Genomic DNA, 20,851 nt, shown 5'->3' on the forward strand with positions numbered 1-20,851 from the left:
TTTCACTGGGGAACCCAGAGTCTAGGTGTGGGGCTCTTCATCTCTTCCCATGGATAAGCGAAGGACCACAGCCTATGCCTGGTCCTTTACTGAAAGTCACTTTAACTGTTGCCTGAGTTAAACGGCATTGCTTTTACAATCACCTGTTTATGTGACTCCTCAAAAGCCCAGCCTGCGTTCCTTCATCTTTCTGTTCTTCTTGTTAGACCCATAATATTCCAAATTGTTTGCGTCAGAGTATGCAAGGCTATCAGCTTGTAGAAGACACACATCTGTTTGTGAGACATTCCCTTATTTACTTAATATTTATTATTTCCAATTTAGTATTATGGCAAATTCAGGCAGTTTCCCTGAGAAAAACTATTTTGCTTCAGACAGAGGCAAGTTTATCCTTTTTTTTTTAAAGATTTATTTTTTTTATTTCTCTCTCCTTCCCCTGCCCCCCCGCCCACCCTACCCCATTGTCTGTTCCCTGTGTCCATTCGCTGTGTTCTTCTGTGTCTGCCTGCATTCTTCTCAGTGGCACTGGGAATCTGTGTCTCTTTTTTGCTGCGTCATCTTGCTATGTCAGCTCTCCGTGTGTGTGGCACCACTCCTGGACGGGCTGTGCTTTTTTCACACAGGGTGGCTCTCCTTGAGGGGAGCAGTCCTTGCGCATGGGGCTCCCCTATGTAGGGGACGCCCCTGCGTGGCATGGCGCTCCTTTTGTGTGGCAGCACTGTGCATGGGCCAGCTTACCACACGGGTCAGGAGACCCTGGGTACCAAACCCTGGATGTCCCATGTGGTAGGTGGATACTCTATCAGTTGAGCCATATCCACTTCCCCAAGATTATCCTTAACTGGACTCTCATGGGGTTTTCTCTCCCCTTAGAAATATATTTGCGTGTAACTTACCATGCTGTGTATCTAACTCTTTGTTTTTTGCCTAAGTCATTGTTGTAACTCCAGACAGGCCTTGCTTTGTCTCAGCTCTACAGCCAGAATGATCCTGGTAAAGTGGAAGCCACAACTTCTCCCTCTGCTCTCCAGGGCTTCCCTTCTCACTCGGGTCAAAGCCAAAGTGCTTGCAGTGGCCACGAGGGCTGTGGTCTGCCTCCCTGCCAACCCTCCGGCCTCTTCTCTCGCTGCTTCTGTCCCCTTTCACACTCCTGTCTTGGGGCCCTTGCACACCTGTTCCTTGGGCTAAGAACCTCTTCCCTATGTTCCCTCCAAAATCTTTAGCACTTGCTTTTTATCTGCAGGCATCTGCTCGGAGTCACCATATCAGAAAGGTCTTTTCCAACACTATTGAAGCCAAGCCCTCACCCCTAGTTGCCATGCACATTCGCTATTCTCCTTCCTTTATTTCCATTCACAGTGCTTCCCACCTTCTAGGGTACATAATTTACTTATTTGCTTTATTGGTCTGGCTCCCTGCCATAGACTATAAGCTACATGAAGACAAGGGTTTTTGTCTGTATTGGTTATTGCTAGCACTCAACAATTCTTTGAAAGATGATTTTTCAAAAAATTAACACGTGCTTGTACCATACCTAAGAGTTTTATATTATTTTCCACTTACTAGTGTTTAATAAGCATTTCCCCATGTTGTTAAATTTCTGGAAACACTTCTTTCAACTGAATAATGTCCTGTCTTATGATTGGACTTCATTTATTTAAATTTCTATCGTTGAACATTTACTTTATTGCCTGTTTATTTTTATTGTTTTAAATAACGTTGTGACTGATATATTTGCCCATGAAGCTTTGAAAAAATCTCTAATAATTTCTCTGGATATATATTTAGGACAAACCTATAGAGTCAAAGTGCATTAAAGTTTAAAATTCTTGACAAGTAAGTATTTTCAGTTGTTTCTCAGCAGTGTGTGAGTATGTTGGTATTTCTGAACTCTTGGTAGCATTAAGTCTTGTCATCAAAAAGAAAAAAAATTTTGGTAGATTGATAGGTGATAAATCATATCATTTGGTTTTTAATTTGCTTCTCTTTATTAGTGAGGTAAATTTTTCATATAAATTTTTCTGTCATTTTTATTTCTTATGCTGTCTTTATTCAGAGCTTTTGTCCATTTTTCTGTTGGATTCTGGCATTTCCTTATAAATCATTGTGTATTTTATATATTAGTCCATTAATTTTTTTTTTATTTGATGGTCCAGGTATTAACCACCCAACTTTTTTTTTTCTTTTCTTCTTCCCCTCCCACTCCCCACCCTGCTGTTTCTGTTGTCTGCGTCCATTCCCTGTGTGATCTTGTGTATCTATTTCTCTTTTTTGTTTTCTCTTCTTGTCTTTCTCCTCTTGCATTCACCAGGATTCGATTCTGGGGACCTCTGATGTGGAGAGAGGTTCCCTGTCAATTTGGCCACCTCAGTTCCTGGTTTCTGCTACGCTTCACCTTGACTCTCCCCTTCATCTCTCTTTATTGTGTCATCATCTTGCTGCGTAACTCACTTGCGTGGGCACTGGCTCACTGCATGGGCACTCGGCTTGTTGTGTGGGCAGTCGGCTCACCATGCGGGTACTGGCTCACTGTGTGGGTACTGGCTCACCATGCGGGCACTCGGCTTGCCATGCAGCCACTTGCGTGGGCACTCAGCTCACTCTGCAGACACTGGCTTACCATACGGGTACTTGGCTTGCCACATGGGCACTTTGCTGCCTACAATGAGCCGTAGTGTCACTATGGGCATTTTGCTCACTCTAGCACTTTTCTCACTTGCCTCACTACGCGAGCACTTGGCTCACCACGTGGGCACTGGCTCACTGTGCAGGCATGCTTTCTCTTCTTTTTCACCAGGAGGCCCTAGGGATCGAACCTGGGTCCTCCCATGTGGTAGGTGGGGGCCTTATCACTTGAGCCACATCCGCTTCCCAGTTTTTTCTCATATGTATGACAAATATTTTTTTCGTTTATTCTGTTTTTGATATATGATTTTGATATGCAGAAGTATTTAATCTTTATGCAGTCAAATATTGTCAGCTTTGATAGTTTTGTATATACTTTTTAAACCTAAAAATTCTAACATTGATAGATTATAGAAAAACTTGCCTACATTTTACTATTTACGAGTTTGTTTTTCCATTTCATTATTTAATCCAAAAGGCATTTATTTTGTTAGCTTGAATGAAATAAAAATCAAATATATATCTCTCTAGTCATTTTTCTCCACATCATTTTATTGATTAAATCTATTTTTCAGAGTTTAAAAAAAATATATGGGAGTTGATTTTTTGAAAGTTGAGTTTGAGACATTTGCATATGATAAAATTCATCTATTTTAATTACATAGTTTTAAGAGTTTTAAAAAATGCGTGTGGTCACATAACCCCACCATATTTAAGATAGAGAATATTTTCATCACCCTAAAAAGTTTCTTCCTGCCTCCCTGCAAACAATTTCTCCCAGCTTCTCAGCTCCAGCAGTCACTGATCTGTTCTCTCCATAGTTTTGCCTTTTCTAGAATGTCATACGAAAGAAATCATAAGGTGTATAATAATTTGTGTTTGGCTTCTTTCACTTATCATAATGCTTTTGAGATTCATCTGTTGTTGCATGTATTAGTAACTCATTCCTTCTTGTTGCTGAGTAATATTCCAATATATAGATGTGCTGTAGTTTGTTTATCCATTCAGTTGGGTTGTTTACAGTTTTTTTTTTGCTATTTTGAATAAAGCTGCTTTGAGCATTTGTGTATGTCTTTCTGTGTATACAACTGTATTTTTTTCTTTTGGGTAAATACCTTGGAGTAAGATTGCTGTTTGTATGGTAAGTATATAGTTCAACTTTATAAAAAACTAATAGAATTCCAAAGTGCTTGAACCGCTTTGCATTCCCAACAGCAATGCATGAGAGTTCCAGTTACTCCATATCCTTGCAGTAACTTGGTATTGTCAGACTTTTCACTTTTAACCATTCTAGTGGGTATGTAGTGGTATCTCATTTTTAAAAAAACTTAATTGCCTTTTTCTAAAAGATACATAGATCACAAAAAATATAAGAGGTTCCCATATACCCCACCCCACTCCACTTCTCCCACATCAGCAACCTCTTTCATTATTGTGGCACATTCGTTGCATTTGGTGAATACATTTTGGAGCACTGCTGCACCACATGGATTACAGTTTGCATTGTAGTTTACACTCTCCCCCAGTACATTCAGTGGGTTGTATCTCATTTTGATTAGTGTTGATTTTGAACATCTTTCATGTGTCCTATTGATTTTTGGTTCTATATATCTATTATATATGAAGATTGTATATGTGCTAGTGCTTTATTTGGACTGTTCTATTGACTAACTCTTCATTCTTATATACTACATAATTTTAACTATTGTAGATTATAATGCATTTTAATACCTGCCAAAAGTACCTACTATTTTCAGATTTCCTGGCTTTTTATCTTGTTTATTTGTCTGTCAGAAATTTAGAATAATTTTACATGGCCTTCCATCCTCAAAGTTGAGAAAAGTAGAGGTTTTGTTAAACCTAAGAATAATTTTGAAGGAATTGTCATCTTTGTAATAGTTTTCACATCAAAAAACAGGTCTCCCATTTATTTAGATCTTTTATATTTCTATAAAGTTTTGTCAGTTTTATGTGGATCTGTCACATTTCTCATTGGTATTTCCAGATACTGTATTCTTTAAATTGCCATTGACTTTTGGTTATTTATTTTATATTCAGAAATAATAATTATTGGTGTTATATCCTGCTATTCATTTCATTGTGGTATTCATACTAACTTACTTTCATTATACTTTGATAATTTAAAATCAATTAGACTGCAACTCATAGATCTTCAACTCTTCTTTGATTCTTAAGACTTTAATGACTGAGCTTTAAATGAGAAACTCTAACAGCCTAGAGCATGTGTAAAAGATTATGACCTTGTAGGCGTATAGTTCCTTACCTTTGGGCTTACTTGGTCTTGAGCCCAAAAAGGCTGTCCTGAAGGAACAAGATACAAGATAGAAGCCTACAATTGGAGGATAAGGGTGTCAGGAATAGTGTGAGCTACAGACATTGCTCTAGTTTTAAAATAAGAAAACTGGATGGCTGAGCTGAGATCAAACTCTGATCAAATTCCACCTTCTGATTCAAATTCCAATGCCGTCTCTTTTCTACTATACCATTGGATGTATTCAGATGGACAATAATTTTTGGCAGAAGTTCTTTTGCAGAGAGAACAAAGATAACCTTTGATTTTATGCTATGAGAAGCACATTTTAAAAATGAAGTTTTATATCTTATCGGAAAGAAGTAGCTATTGTGACAGTTTGAATTTGGTTAATGCCCCAAAGAGATTATGTTCTTGATCTAATCCATTCCTGCGGGTGTGGAGCCCAGCAAGAAGGCAGAAACCCAGCCTGTGTCATGCCTCAGTGACATAGTCACTGAGCCCGTTTCACCCCCAGTACTTTAGCATGTATTTCCTACATAGCCACAACACAACTGTTAAAACTGGAAAATTAGCACTGATACATTACTACCAGCCGATCCTCATGCCCCATTCAAATTTTACCAATTGTCCCAACAATGTTCTCCACAGCAAAAAGATCCAATTCAGAATCACACTTTGCATTTATTTGTCATGTTTCTTTAGTCTCTGTCTGTCCAGAGGTGTTCCTAGGTATTTCCTTGACTTTTTTTTTTAAGATTTATTTTTATTTATTTCTCTCTACTTCCCCCCTGCCCACCCCACCCCGTTTTCTGCTCCCTGTGTCTATTCGCCGTGTGTTATTCTGTGTCTGCCTGCATTCTTGTCAGTGGCACTGGGAATCTGTGCCTCTTTTTTGTTGCGTCATCTTGCTGTGTCAGCTCTCCATGTGTGCGGCACCATTCATGGGTGGGCTGCACTTTCTTTCACGCTGGGCGGCTCTCCTTATGGGACGCATTCTTTGCACGTGGGGCTCCCCATACGCGGGGGACACCCCTGTGTGGCAGGGCACTCCTTGCGCGCATCAGCACTGCGTGTGGGTCAGCTCCACACGGGTCAAGGAGGCCCGGGGTTTGAACCACGGACCTCCCATGTAGTAGATGGATGCCCTATCCATTGGGCCAAGTCCGCTTCCTTCCTTGACTTTTATGATCTTGACAATTTTGAAGATTATAGGACTAATTTTGCAAAACGGCCCTCATTTTGGGTTTGACTAATGCTTCCTCATGATTAGATTCAGCTTACACAGTTTTAGATTTGAAATGTGTTCTTCTCATTGACTCTTTTCAGTGGTACATGATTATATAAATCATATAGTATTATCTAATAATATAGATTATATAAGTTATGTAGTAATTTGTCCCATTGCTGATGATGTTCACTTTATGTGATTAAGGTAGTATCTGCCAGGCTTCTACTTTGTAAAATTACTCTTTTTCTGTTTGTAACCAATGAGTATTTTTGTTCGGTGGTCCTTTGAGATTATGTAAATTTCCCATTTGTCTTTACGTTTTCAGTTAATTAACTTATTTATATCACTATAAACTCATGGTTTCCAATTTCTACAATGAGTTATAATCTGTTACTAGCATTATTCATTTTGATGTTCATATTGTCCCAGATTTGTCCAGTAGGAATGCTTTAAATTGCCTTTCCTATCTTTTAAACATGTACATGTAATTTAGGCACTTTTTTACTTCCTAGCACCGTAAGATGTTTCATCTTGTACGTTCACTGTCCCAGTCCTGGAATAAGCTCTTTATCTAAGGAGGCTTGTTTCGTCTTTGTGGAGAATGATATTTAGAAACCAAGATATTAGTGTTAGGTGTACTTATTGCTCTTGGGATATCCCTGCATCCAGGCCCTCTCAGGGGACAGTTAGAGAATATATTTATATGTATACATACATATATATTAATACATAGACATATACCTTCTATATTTCTCTATCTGTATATAACGAAAGCCCTAAGTTTATCCTATTACCTTCAATTCCAATTCAATAGCACAGGATTGTTCTGGTTTTCTCCCTTTCTATATTTGTAACTTCTTTCTCTAACAGTGAGAAAACTAACTCCCAGTATCTTTAATATATTACTTATTTGATCAATCCCCTTGCATGAAACCAATTTCCTTTTGCTGCCCTTGCTGCTTCTTCAGGCAGACAACCCCCTGGCTCCACACTGGGCAAACTGTCCCAAGCAGAAGCCTTCTTCACTCTGCTTGCGCTCCAGCCACACATCTCCCTCCATGGGCACCCTTCTTACCCTGCTCATGGGAGGCACTTTTTAAAAATTTTATCCCCCTTCTTGTGGCTTTTTTTGCTTGCTGTCTGCTTTCTGTGTCCATTTGCTGTGCGTTCTTCTATGTCTGTATTTTTATGCATTTTTATTTATTCCCCTCCCTGCTTGCGGCATGCTTGTTGTCTGTTCTCTGTGTCCATTCTTCTGTGTTTCTTTTTTTTTTTTTTGCTTATCTCCCTTTTTGTTGTGTCACCTTGCTGAGTCAGCACTCTGTCGTGCTTGTGGGACGGTGGCTCTCCGCAGCATGCGAGTGAGCCTACCTTCACAAGGAAGCCCTGGGACGTGAACCCAGAGCCTCCCATATGGTAGATGGGAGCCCAACTGATTGAGCCACAGCTGCTTCTTGGGAGCCACTCTTTAACAACAAAAAGAACCCCCTTCATTTTTGTAAAAAGGTGTTATGTGCTTATCATAAAAAATTTAAACTAGGCAGAGAAATACATTGCAGAAGGAAGTTAAATTACCCCCAAATTCCATTACGCAGAAATAATTGTGGGGGAGCGGATAGAGCTCAAGTGGGGGAGCACCTGCTTCCCATGGATGAGGTCCAGGTTTGATCCCTGGTACCTCCTAAGAACAAAACAGACAAACAAATGAAGAAAACAAATCAGCTCGGGGTAGCCAGTATTGCTCAGTGGTTGAATGCTGGCTTTCCACATACAAGGTCCTTGGTTCAGTTGTGCATTTTGGTAATGAGCCTTCCAGCTATCAATCCTTATATATAAATATGTAATAGATCAAAGTGCTTAAATGAAAAACATGACCATACTAGACCATCTTATTTTGGGGGAAAAGATATTAACTGTAGTTTAAGCATAACAGAAGGAAAGAAAGCTAAAAGTTTGAAAAACATTATTGTACTTCATATACCTTACCTTTGCTACATGAGAAATTTCCTAAAGTATTTCTCTAAATTTTAGAGCTTGAGATGAATGTTAGGAAGTTGGAGTTAGTTTCTAAATTAACTTTTCATTGTGTCAACATGCGTACATGAAGGATTCTGCATGCAACATATCCTATCCAGTTTTAAGAACAACTATAATGCAAATCCTTGTGCAATTAATGCCTAGGCCACAAAACAGAATATTGCTAGTGCCTTCCAAATCTGTCTTTTCCATCCTTTTAGTCATAGCCTCCTCTATCTCTCCAGAGGTAAGATGATCCCAACTTCTGCCTTCCTTGCTGTGGTTTTACTACCTATGCCTGCATCCCTAAGCAACATAACTTAGTTCTGTTTTTGAACTTAATATAAATTCAGTCTCTTCTGATACGTTCTCTTTTGATTGGCTTTTTTTTTTTAATAACTTGCTTATTTTATTTATCATTGTCCATACTGAAATTCTGGCTCATTATAGGTTTAACGTAAGAAATTCAGGCCTTGTTTCTCATTAGAAAAACACTATTAAGAAATAGAGGCACCACAATATCTATTCACTTTCACTTTTATATATTTTTGTTATAATTTCTATTTCTTTAGTCTGAATCAGATCCATCTAGGTCTCTTAATTCTCATCGCCAATACCTGGTCCAGATGGCCTCGTCTCTAGTTTGCACAACTGCAGCAGGTTCCTACCCAGTCTCCTGTTCTCAGTCTTGTTACCTCAAATCCATTCTCCATACTGCATGTGAAATACTAATTTCTAAAATGTGAATTTTCTTATCTCTTCCCTATATCAAATAATTAAAAGAAGCACCATCGTCTTAGTGATTGCTTTATAACAAGAAGCTTCAAAATCTTAGTGTCTTACTAAAGTGCATAGAATGGTGTTATTTAGGGGTCTGTGAGTTGGTTAGGTTTACTCTGCTTCCTAAGGCTTGGCTCCAGGCTTTGGGTTCAGTTCAGGTCTGCTGCACTTGTCTCCACCAGTGGCTTCCTTGGGCATTTTTTCCTCATTGGCCTTCAAGAGACCAAAGCAATTCACATGGTCAAACCCAACATCAATCGGTGGAAAATCTACACTGTCCATGATAGTACATTGCAAAGTCACATGACTGAGGGAGGGAGTGAAGAATAGAGAATAATAAACTAATGAACCACAATTATTTTTGTGTTTTGGGTTCTTCTGTTCTTATTTAGCTATCTAATTTCTTCATTTGTTCCTTTTGACTCAGTTTCTTATTTTAAATTAGATTCCAAAAAATATATATTTAATCCCCAAAATATTTATAAAGGAGAATAAAGAGCAGAATTTCATGACTTGATACACAAGTACAACTCTTAAGGAGTTGTGTGATTTGGAGCAAACCAGTTTTATGTCACTGTCTCACTTTCCATGTCCAAAGGAGAATATTTCTAAATGGACCTCTTTGATAATTCTAAGAACATAGAGAATATCCTGTCAGTCAAAAGGTAGGATACTGAAATATTCCTAAGTCTTTTTTTATTAACTAACAAGGCATTTACACAGGATGACTTGACCTTAGTATTCCTACCTGTCATTTAAGGAGATGACCCCTGTCTCTCAGCTGGGTAGGGTTATCAGTGTTGTCCACCAGGAAGAGATTTAGCCAAAATATTTTAACGATAAAGTCCCTTCTTTTTGTTTTGCTCTAGGACATAATGATTATATTTGTCCAGCTACAAATCAGTGTACGATAGATAAGAACCGGCGCAAAAGCTGCCAGGCCTGCCGACTGCGGAAGTGCTATGAAGTAGGAATGGTGAAGTGTGGTGAGTGTTCCCTTCTCCTTTAATTGCATTTGGGATATGCAGAAAGCTGTGTCTTCCAAGGTATAGTTTGAGGAACTGAGGACATGTAGCCTGGAGGAGAGGAGATTGAAGACCTTGTAATTATCTTCAAATATTTGTACCTGTCATATCGGAGTAGGAATTGACTTATTCCTGGTAGCTGCAGGAAACAAAGCTGGAGTAAAAGTTACAGGAGGCAGATTTGGTCCCCAAATAGGGAACACCTTACTTCAATTCAAGTGTTCTGATAATGGAGTAGGCTGTGCATGGGTTAGGGTACTTCTAGCCTCTGAAGTGTCCAAGCAGGGGCTGGGTGGCTAGCTGCCTGTAACCCTGAAAAGTACAATTGTAAGGATGAAGTCCTGGGACATGTCCACAGTTAAAGTTGTGACAAGAAAGTAGAATATGGCGGCAGACTTGGCCCAGTGGTTAGGGCATCCGTCTACCACATGGGAGGTCTGCGGTTCAAACCCCAGGCCTCCTTGACCCGTGTGGAGCTGGCCCATGCGCAGTGCTGATGCGCGCAAGGAGTGCCGTGCCACGCAGGGGTGTTTCCATGTAGGGGAGCCCCATGTGCAAGGAGTATGCCCTGTAAGGAGGGCCACCCAGCGCGAAAGGAAGTGCTGCCTGCCCAGGAATGGTGCCGCACACACGGAGAGCTGACACAACAAGACGACGCAACAAAAAGAAACACAGATTCCCGTGCCACTGACAACAACAGAAGTGGACAAAGAAGATGCAGCAAATAGACACGGAGAACAGACAACCGGGGTTGGGGGGGACGGGGAGAGAAATAAATAAATCTTTAAAAAAAAAAAAAAAAGAATATCATGCAGATTGATAGGGTAACTATGGAGAAGACTCATTCCTCACTCCCTTTCTAAAAGTGGAAAAATATATGAAAAACATCTTAGAAGCATCAAAAGACATAAAGTATAGATTTTGTTTTATGACAGTGTGTGTAAAATAAAACAAAGAAAAATGAGCACTTTAGAATAAGCAATAGCCATGATGCCTACACCCTGCTCTCTCCACCTTGCCAGCTTTTGGTTCATTTGTCTGCACACACTTGCTTGGATCTGTACACTCATGTCAGTTAACTGTACTCCTCTTATTTTCCTGCTAGCCTGTATTTTGCCTGTGGCTGGTTGTAATTTCTTTCTTTGTAACTAATTATTTGAAAAAAGTCAAAACAAAAGCCCTTCTTTTTTTCCTTGAAAATCTCTCAGTAGCTTTTTCTGTCTCTTGAACATTCTCGGCCCTCTTCTTTGTCCTCGTATGTACAAGACGTAAGAACCATCACCCTGTTCACAATTGAAGCAAATGGTCCCTTAATTTATCATACTTTCATGGCTTCCTAGAGTTATCAATAGTCTGTTTCCTCTGTAAGGCATCTTGCGAATGCCCACGACCTCCCAGGGCTTTTTGGTTACTCTCTAAAATAAGCTTGAGCCTTTCTCTTCCAGCACTTCAGTTTTATCCTTACCAAGAACTAGTAGAGTTCTTCCCAAACCTGATTCTACTCATTGTATTTGTTATGATTATATAATTGGTTACCTTAAGAAATATAAGTAAGAAAAGACAGTTGTTTCCATGAAAGCCAAAATGAATGCTTTGAAAAGACCTGTAAAAGGCTAGTAGCTATTGCATTAGGTATGGGTGAAATTGAGGAAAAAAATTGTAAACCTAGAAAGATTCTGCAGATTGCTTTATAAGTGTCTAGATTCTTTCTCTCTTTTAAAGAAGCTGAAACCTGAAATCCAGAGACAATGTTCAGTGGGTGTGGTTTATGCAGGAAAGTGACTTGTCTAACTGCAAGAGTTGTTTAAAGAGAAGGCAAATAAATGTTTTATGTTTTAAGTTAACCAGTATTTTAAGGTGACTCTGTGTGTGTGTGTGTGATTACCACGTTAGTATTAGATTAAGAACCACTTTCATTGTACTGGGAGCTGTTGGGCAGCTGCAGCCTTTGTGGTTCAGGACCTTGGGCAGTGACACACGTGTGCTCTACCGGTGGGGGGCAGTGTAGTGTGGTAGGAAGAGCAAGAGGGTTGGATTGCCCGGGACTGAGTATCATTCTTGGCTCACCACTTCCTGCTAACTGTGAGAGTGCTCAAACGACATTACCTTTCTGGCCCTTGGTTTTCTAATCTCTGAAGTGGATCTGCTTCATTGGGTTTCTTGAGAAATAAGTATGAAAACGTATCTAAAGACCCAGCAGTGTCTGGCACTCGATTTTATTTTCCCTTCCTTTCTCTTTCCCTCACTGAAAAGCTCAGATAAGTTATGAGTTTTGGTACAATACAATTTTATGAGGTGAAGTATGGAGAGGTAGTTAAAGAATGTTCAGTGGAAAAAGGAACGAAAGAAAGTCTTTGAATTTGGCCAGAAAGTAAAGGGGTAGGCTTTCTGAGGGAAAAAAAAATAGTTTATTGTCTTTGAGGATTACAGAAGAATTGAGGTGAATTGATGTTCAAACAGTTGGATATTTAGCTCTTCACTGGCAATATCCTCACTGACCAGAAAGACAATTAGGAATGAATTTTCTTAGCTATATCTTTCTCCCATTCCAGCACTTCTTCCCCTGCCTTCCCCCAAACCCCCATCTACATTATTCCTTCCATCTGGGGTTGGGGAATGAGGGATTCTGCCTGTATTCTGCATATTCCTATGCATTCCACCATCTCCTTTTCTACAGAAATCATGTTTCCTCTGTTATTTTCCTTTTTTTTTTCTTCTGTGCTTCCAACCTTGTATTTTCTACTGAAATATTGGCGTCGTTCCACCCAGACTAACTTCAGGAACAAGGCTTCATTGTAAGGACACACTTTATAAGGAAAACAATCTTAATAGTTATTTGATCTGTGTTCCTGCTTTGGGACAATAGCTCAGCATCTCTCAGGGGGTGTCTCGTTATTCACCTTTGTATGTACCTGCATGAAAATATACAAATATAAAATAATATTAAATAGTGGTTAAAAGCACCAGTAGTGGATTCAAACTGCTGCATGGGTTTAGATCCTGCATTTGCTATTTTCTGGCTCTCCTACATTGGACTAATCATTTGAGCTCTCTCCTGCCTAGTTTTCTCTTGTAGGTTGGAGGAGCTGGTAATGGACCTGTCCTCTAGGGTGGTTGTAAGAATGAGATAATCTAAATACAGTATACAATGCCCAGCACATGGAAGCTTTCAGTAGATATTAGCTGCTGTTATTATCATCTATCACTATCATTATCATCATTATCACATGCATGTGATCATTTTAGAAATGTGTTATGATAGTGCATTATTTGATAACTGTTTGGAAATATCAAAGTCCTAACTTTCTCCCCTTTTCTACCTGAGGAAAATTCCTAATTTCATGATTTGTAAATAGGTTTGATAGCATTTATATAAAAGAGAAATTGATTTAATATCCATGTAGCACCTTGAAGTGGAGAATCTTCAGGTCATTTGGGTTCTAGGTTATAAAAAGTCAGGCTGTTGATCATATCTATTAAATGCCTCACCCGGCTGCAGAAAATAAAAAAAAGCATCTTCTGTTCTAAGACAAGTTGTGAGAATAGACTCGGGTCCTTACAATGCAAACATTGCTTCATTTTTACTCTGGTGACTTGGGAAGCTTGAATGCCGGCTTGGAGAAGAGATGAAGAAAGTGCTGTATTAACACATGCGTTCCTCTTTAGGCTCCCGGAGAGAAAGGTGTGGGTACCGTATAGTGCGAAGGCAGAGAAATGCCGAAGAGCAGCTGCACTACTTGACCAAAGGCAAGAAAAACGCAGGCCACGTGACACGAGTGAAGGAGCTGCTGCTGAGCGCCCTGAGCCCCGAGCAGCTGGTGCTCACGCTCCTTGAGGCCGAGCCACCCAATGTGCTCGTGAGCCGCCCCAGCTCGCCTTTCACGGAGTCCTCCATGATGATGTCCCTGACCAAGCTTGCTGACAAGGAACTGGTGCACATGATTGGCTGGGCCAAGAAAATCCCTGGTAAGGCTTTCTGAGTCTTAGCTTTCCATTTATTTGTAGAAAGGTCAGCCCCTCACATTTACAGGGCAAGAGTACAAATGAAAGGCCACAAATGATGACTATTTAGCAGTTTGATGGTTTGCTTTGTAACTTTTAAATGAAATAGATTCTTTCCTTCTACCTCGACACAAATACCCTTCAACATGACCTGGAAGGTCAGGATCAAATTTAGAACTCTTGGACTGCTCTGAATTCTGTGCCTAAACATGGCAACACAGGGAGAGTCGCCTGCAGCCCTTTCTTCCCTCCTCCTTTCCCTCCTAGCTCCAGAACCATCCCACACTGTCCTGCCACACCCCATCCTTCACCCTCTACAGACACTCGCTTGTTGGCCACCTCTTGTGCCTAAAATGTACTGGGAGGATGGGCCCAGGGAAGAGGCCCATGCAGTCGCTAGAAGTGGGCTTGGGACCAACTGGGCAGGGAATTCTGGGATCCTGGGAACTGGACATGGTCTAAAAGGAAAGGGTATGGACTTCATATTGACCTGCTTCTTGGCGGTGGACTCTGGCCATTGAGAGGAGGGCTGTGGCTATGTGGGGGTTGGGAGCACAGTATGACCTAGTATGAAAGTGAAAGGTTTGTCAGATGTTAAATAGGAATTAGTAAAATATATTGTTCCATTAGAGAAAGAATTAGTAAAATACCGTTACCACATATAATCTGTTTTATTGTAAACAAATGAACATATATGGACAAATAAAGTAAACCAGTCATCAAAGTAAAATGAGTCATCAATAGGCCGATAAATTTATAATGCCATCAAGTTAATAATAGGCTTGTGGGAGGTGGACTTGGCCCAGTGGATAGGGTGTCCATTTACCACATAGGAGGTCCGCGGTTCAAATCCCGGGCCTCCTTGACCCGTGTGGAGCTGGCCCATGTGCAGTGCTGATGCGCACGGGGAGTGCTGCGCCACACGTGGGGGAGGCCCATGGGCAGAGAGTGCTCCAAAGAGATTTCAGCCTGCTCAGGAATGGTGCTGTACGCGCGTGGAGGGCTGATGCAGCAAGATGACGCAACAAAAGAGAGACAGATTTCCATGCCACTAACAACAGCAGAAGTAGACAAAGAGTGCACAGCAGATGGACACAGAGAACAGACAACTGTGAGGGGGAGAGAAATAAATAAAATAAATCTTAAATAAAAAAAAGAATAGGCTTTTTTTCTCTTTCAGTAAACCCTTTTCATGCCTTTTTTTTTTTTTTTTTAATGGGCTTACTTATTCATGAGCTATCATGGAACCTGCGTTTTCCATTCCATAATGCAGTCACTTTCCCAGGCCAGTTTGTAGCACATACACCTGAAGTACTGTACTGAGCTATGATTACCACCTAAGTGCCGTTTGAATCCATGTTTCTGTGGGAGAGTGAAGCTAGAATTCTAACATAGAAGCCATCATCCCCTGACAGGGCATCTCCATGCACGTCTTTATAGTCAGGCTAAGGGACAAGGTTGCTCTCTATGCTCTAAGCCACGAGGGACAGTGACTCCAGAGGGCAAACTGTAAAGATTGGGGGGATGAGAAGCTGGGTGAACAGCAGTTGGGAGTAAAGAACTATGGGAATCAAGGCCCTTGGCCAGAATATCTCTTCAGGTCATTTGTTGGCCTGGCCCTGGTCCTTCTCAGCTTCCTGAGGATTTTCTGGTGTCCAGTTTGGTTCTGATGATCTAGCATCTTCACCTTTGTCAGCATTAGGTTATTTTATTTTCTCTGCTCTTCCATAGGAGAGAATACTGATGTATTTTCTTCTAGCTTTTGCCATAAATCTATTCCAAACACTATTTGCAGGACTCCACATGAAGAGTCTTGGTGAAGTTAATTATTGCTGAAATCTGGGCAGCTTCTTTGTGTCATTTAAAAACAACAAAACTCTTAAGCTGCGTTAGTACTCTTCAAACCTGGTATTTTGAGAAATTTTCAGAAAACATGAATAGTCTGAAGGTGCTATTTCTTTCCTCTCTCAGCTGACATAATCATTGTCCAAACCAAAAACTGTTTTAAACTATCACTGAACCTTGATCTTGCTGAATATCTGCAAGAACATAAAGCTTGATCTCTCTTGCGTAGGCTTATGATCTTAACTTTGGGTGAGATTGGAATGTGTTCACATATTAAGATACTGAACTGGGCTTAATATGTGCCTTGGAAAGGATTATTCATCTTTACTTTCATGACTATTAAATTCTCACTTGTCCACTTTACATTATGATTTTTCAGAGACTTAAGCCATGTGTGCTCTCTGTGCTATCACTTCCTCATTTGTAAAATGAGGGTGAGAAGAGATTTCACTTGTAGGGTGGTTGTAGGTATTAATTGGTTTAGAACAGGGCTTGGAATGCAGAAAATGGTGTATGAGTGATAGCTGTTCGCTTTTTAGGTGTTAGCTGTTGTTTGGGCATTGGGAGAATAAAGTAGGCCTAACGGTACTGGTATGTCTCCCTCAGTTTCTTTTTTAAGTCCTGAAATGAGATTTTTAAAAAGCAGTTAGTATAAAGGCAGCAGCTCTTATTTGTGGATGAGTTGCAGGGTTGAATCTGATTTTGTTGATGGATGTGATCCCTTCTTTAGTGTCTCTGTTTCTCCCCTCATCTCCAATTTCCTCAGCAATGCCTGCAGCAACTCAGTAAAGCGTAAACTCACTGATGTCTGATCAGGCCTTTTCTGCATGTTTCTTGTAATTTAAATTCAGACGGTTTTTTTTTGCAATCCTAAGTGAGGATTTTGAATTGTCATCCTGGTAATTAATTTAGTAGCTAGAATTTTAAGTCTGAATCATAAGAAATAGGTTCTCTTCCCTTCTCCTTTTGGCCTTCTATGCCTCTTCTTGTCATCTAAATTCTGCTAACAAACCGTATTATCTTATTAAAGTATTTTAAGAAGCATGTGGTTATAATGGTAAGTGTGAAACCACTGATTATGGTTCTTCTAACCTTAGTGTTTTTGTTTATGACTGAGAAGTTCAAGAAATATTCAACATAGAGTTAAGTCTCACCACCAATTAGCTTTATAATGCAGTTTAGTGTGTGATTTCTTTTATCTGTTTGGAGATCAGAGCCTTACCTTGTTTTTATCATTTTGTATCTCTCTGTTTGGGTCTTATGAAGAGAACATATGTCCTTTGTGTGGAAAAGCTCCAGGGGCCCCCAACTTAAAGCAAGATTTTGTCTTAAAAAATAATATAAAATATTTCCATTGCTATGCCTCAAAATATTGTGGCTTTAAAAAAAATACTGTATGTATTCTGTGTGCCATGCTTCTTGCAGTGCTTTAAAAAAAATCATGTATACAGTTCCATAACTTTAAGTAGATGCATTTAAGTAGATGCTCATGATTTTCAACAACAAAACACTTTTCTAAAGTGCCTCTGGCATGGCTCCCTTACTTTCCATCTCTGTCACCACCAGGGGAGCCTCAGTCCTTGTTAGTTCACTTCGTAAGGACTGCAGATGTCCAGAAATTTGGGTGGCCTTATGTTTTGATTTGCTTGGGACAATCCAATTTATTCCTGTCATCTTGGCATCCCACATGATTACTCACCCCTTTTATTCTCATAAGTGTCACAGCTTAGATATTTATTTTTTAAAGATTTATTTTTATTTATTTCTCTCCCCTTCCCCCACCCCCTGCCCCAGTTGTCTGCTCCCTGTGTCCATTCGCTGTGTGTTTTTCTGTGTCTGCTTCTATTCTTGTCAGTGGCACCTGGAATCTGTGTCTCTTTTTGTTGCATCATCTTGCTGCATCAGCTCTCTGTGTGTGCAGCACCATTCCTGGGCAGGCTGAACTTTTTTCATGCTGGATGGCTCTCCTTACAGGGTGCACTCCTTGCACGTGGGGCTCCCCTATGCGGGGGGCACCCCCTGCGTGGCACGGCACTCCTTGCGCGCATCAGCACTGTGCGTGGGCCAGCTCCACACGTGTCAAGGAGGCTCTGGGTTTGAACCGTGGACCTCCCATGTGGTAGGCAGACGCCCTAACCATTGAGCCAAGTCTGCTTCCCTATGGCTTAGATATTGAATGCAATGGTCACTCTACCTTATTCCCTTTTGTCATCTCCAGTTTTACCTTGTTCTTGTCTATCAGTAAGCTTTTTTTTTGGAACTTACCATCTTATTGATTTTAACTTTTTTCCCCCTGGTACTGGTGGGAGCTTGTTGAATTTTGGCTCTGTTATCCTAGGTACTCACCTTTTCTTCCATCTTTCTATGGTCTGGAAAATTGATTGGCATGCCTCCTGTATCATCTCCACCTTATAGCTGAAAACGTTCAACTGGACAGGCCCCTGCAGACTTCACTTGAGATTGACATGGCCATCATTCCACCCATGAAAGCGCATACCTGACATCACATCTAGCCCATTCTTCTCTGAGTGGTTAACAAAGTCATCCTGAGTCCTTAAGCTACCTTGCTAAAATCCTGAAACGCTGTCAGTAACCCCCCTGAACTCTCAGTCTCTGGAGGATCTGTGGAAGGCAATATAGCTGTGTGTGTGCACATACACATACATACACCTATAACCACAACCACATACATACACCTATAACCACAACATTTGTTGAGTGCTTGGGATTTGCTAGGCATTTTGATATGTATTTTATGCATGTTACAGGTATGAATCACAGTTCGCAATCTCAGAATTCTCATATTTCTTTATGCCCTTTTTTGTATAACTTAATCATACTTCCAGCCCCTATTCCTATGGATCATTCAGAGATTTAACTTCCCTTGTTCTAAGAGTTGCCCACCTCAGGGTGGGCCATAGTTCCAAGGTCTTGTACTGTGTCATAAAGTTGGTGATGAGGCAAGGGGAGCCTCTCTCATCAGCCCCTGTCCACACATTTGTCCAGTGTCCCTGTTTCTATGGCCCTTCAGTTCTGGATGCTCTTCTTAGGAAGGTAGACATGTCATGCAGCCTTTTCTTTCTGGGGTCTTTTATCCCCAGGGTGCTACTGGAAAACCAGACATGGGTGCTCACTGCTCTAAGTCCCATGGACCTTCTCTCTTCCCTCTAGCTCAAGAGAATTCCTCTAAAGATAGTGCTTTCCTCTATCTTTATTTCCTAATGCTTCTTTAGACTGGTCCCTTCTCCCAGCAAAATACTTCCTTCTGCTGTCTTCACCTCCTATTTCTTCCCTAAGTTCTTCTGTGAGCTTCTTCCCTAAGTTCATCTTGTAGACTTTGTCTGTTTTCCATTTGCCACTACCTCCCCTGAGGCAGTGATAATACAGTCAGTTAGTTCCTTGCATAGGGATGGAAAGGCAAGAGAAAAATGCAGAGAAGGGAAAAAACCAGTAAAGTATTGCAAAATGTTATATAGCCACATGCATAGTGTTTCAATGAATCATTGCTGGGGTTCTGAGAGGTAGGTATTATTGCCCCCAGTTTTTCCTATGGAAAAAAAACAACTTAAAAGTAACTAACTAATAGGCTGAGCTGGGAATTCACACCCAAGTCCATTGTGCTCCAAGGCCATGCAGTTGATTACCCTACCTCCTCCTTTCACCCCACTTATCTCTGCTTTGCTTTTGAAGTGCTCACCTCCCTGGAGTTTATCAAGGTTTCTTTCCATCTCTATGACCCATATATGCTATTAGGCCAGTGGTCCCTGCTTCAGTTGTTACATTTGTTTTTTGGGAAGGAATAGCCTCGAGACAGTCCATCCCTATCCCCAGCCCCAGTCATAGATGGGATCTGACAGGGAGCCCCCCCCTGCCCAGCTGGCAGCTGAGCGTGATCTTTCTCAATTGTGCAGAAAATATTAGCACAAGACTAGCAAAGATCCAGTCTTCCTTTCCATCTGCCTGGTCAGCTGTAAAAGCCCAGGTAACAGTTCTTTATAAATTCTCAACGAAGTGTATTTGTCTCTAGAAGGGATCTAAGACTGGAAATTGTGAATCACACACCTTAAAATCTGGTTTTACAGAAACAGGGAGCTGAGGAGGGTGAATGTGTCTCACAGCCTCTTGCTTTTCACAGGCTTTGTGGAGCTCAGCCTGTACGACCAAGTGAGGCTCTTGGAGAGTTGCTGGATGGAGGTGTTAATGCTGGGCCTGATGTGGCGCTCCATAGACCATCCCGGCAAGCTCATCTTTGCTCCTGACCTTGTTCTGGACAGGTGAGAAAAAAATGCCTTGGGTTTCTTCTCTGATCTGTTTGAATGAGGTGCTTAGTGAGTGGATGCTGCAGTGAAAATCTCATGCCGATAGGGTGATTGGAGGATGATAATATCATCAGCCCCTTCACTGGGTCAAGAACCTGAGAAGGAGAGAACCTGGATATAAGCAGGGTACTGTGGCCTGCAAGACATGTGGCCACTAAGTGCACAGCACCGCTTAGATTTTTTTGCATTAAAATTCCCATTCATGGGTTAGAATTTTAAGTAATCCTGCTGTTCTTTCCATCTGCAGGGACCAATTACATCTTGAGCTATCTGGTCAGGTGATAAAAATTCTTACAAAGTAGCCAAATTTATTTTAATGTATTTTATCTCATTCTAATGTACATACTATATAGCATTTTTGGCAATAGAGGTAGATGGAATGCTTGGTAAAGTTAACAGGAATTGGGGAATGATGGTGCTAAGGCTAGGATATAGTTGCTTTTAGTTTTCTTTTAATGATGGCACAGAAAAGGAACCAAATTTTAATCCACTTAAATGATCTTATTACATAAACTGTTTTTAGAGGGAAAACTGGAATATATAGCACTTAAGCTTTTTGGGAGGGAAAGCAGAACACCTTCTTGCTGTAAATTTGAGCATTTTGAAAATCTCCATGGAAATTGATGTTCACACTCATATTGAAAAAGTGCTAGAGTGCAAGTTTGGTCACGTTTAACTCTGCCTAGAGTGGAAGGATGCCCGGGGCTATGAACGATACAGAAACTGCCCCCAACTG

General features: G+C 40.7%; 1 protein-coding gene across 4 annotated transcripts in view; it reads left to right on the forward strand.

The window, feature by feature from the left end:
- Positions 1-20,851, forward strand: part of ESR2 (estrogen receptor 2) — a 68,971-nt gene that overhangs the window by 21,195 nt on the left and 26,925 nt on the right. For all 4 annotated transcript variants that reach the window (XM_058293299.1, XM_058293301.1, XM_058293298.2 and 1 more), the window contains exons 4-6: positions 9,794-9,910; positions 13,616-13,915; positions 19,932-20,070. In XM_058293299.1, the coding sequence (XP_058149282.1) occupies positions 9,794-9,910; positions 13,616-13,915; positions 19,932-20,070 (556 nt within the window). The remainder of the gene's footprint in view (positions 1-9,793; positions 9,911-13,615; positions 13,916-19,931; positions 20,071-20,851) is intronic.

The sequence above is a fragment of the Dasypus novemcinctus genome, chromosome 3 (genome assembly GCF_030445035.2).
Source record: "Dasypus novemcinctus isolate mDasNov1 chromosome 3, mDasNov1.1.hap2, whole genome shotgun sequence".
NCBI classification, from domain to species: Eukaryota; Metazoa; Chordata; class Mammalia; order Cingulata; family Dasypodidae; genus Dasypus; species Dasypus novemcinctus.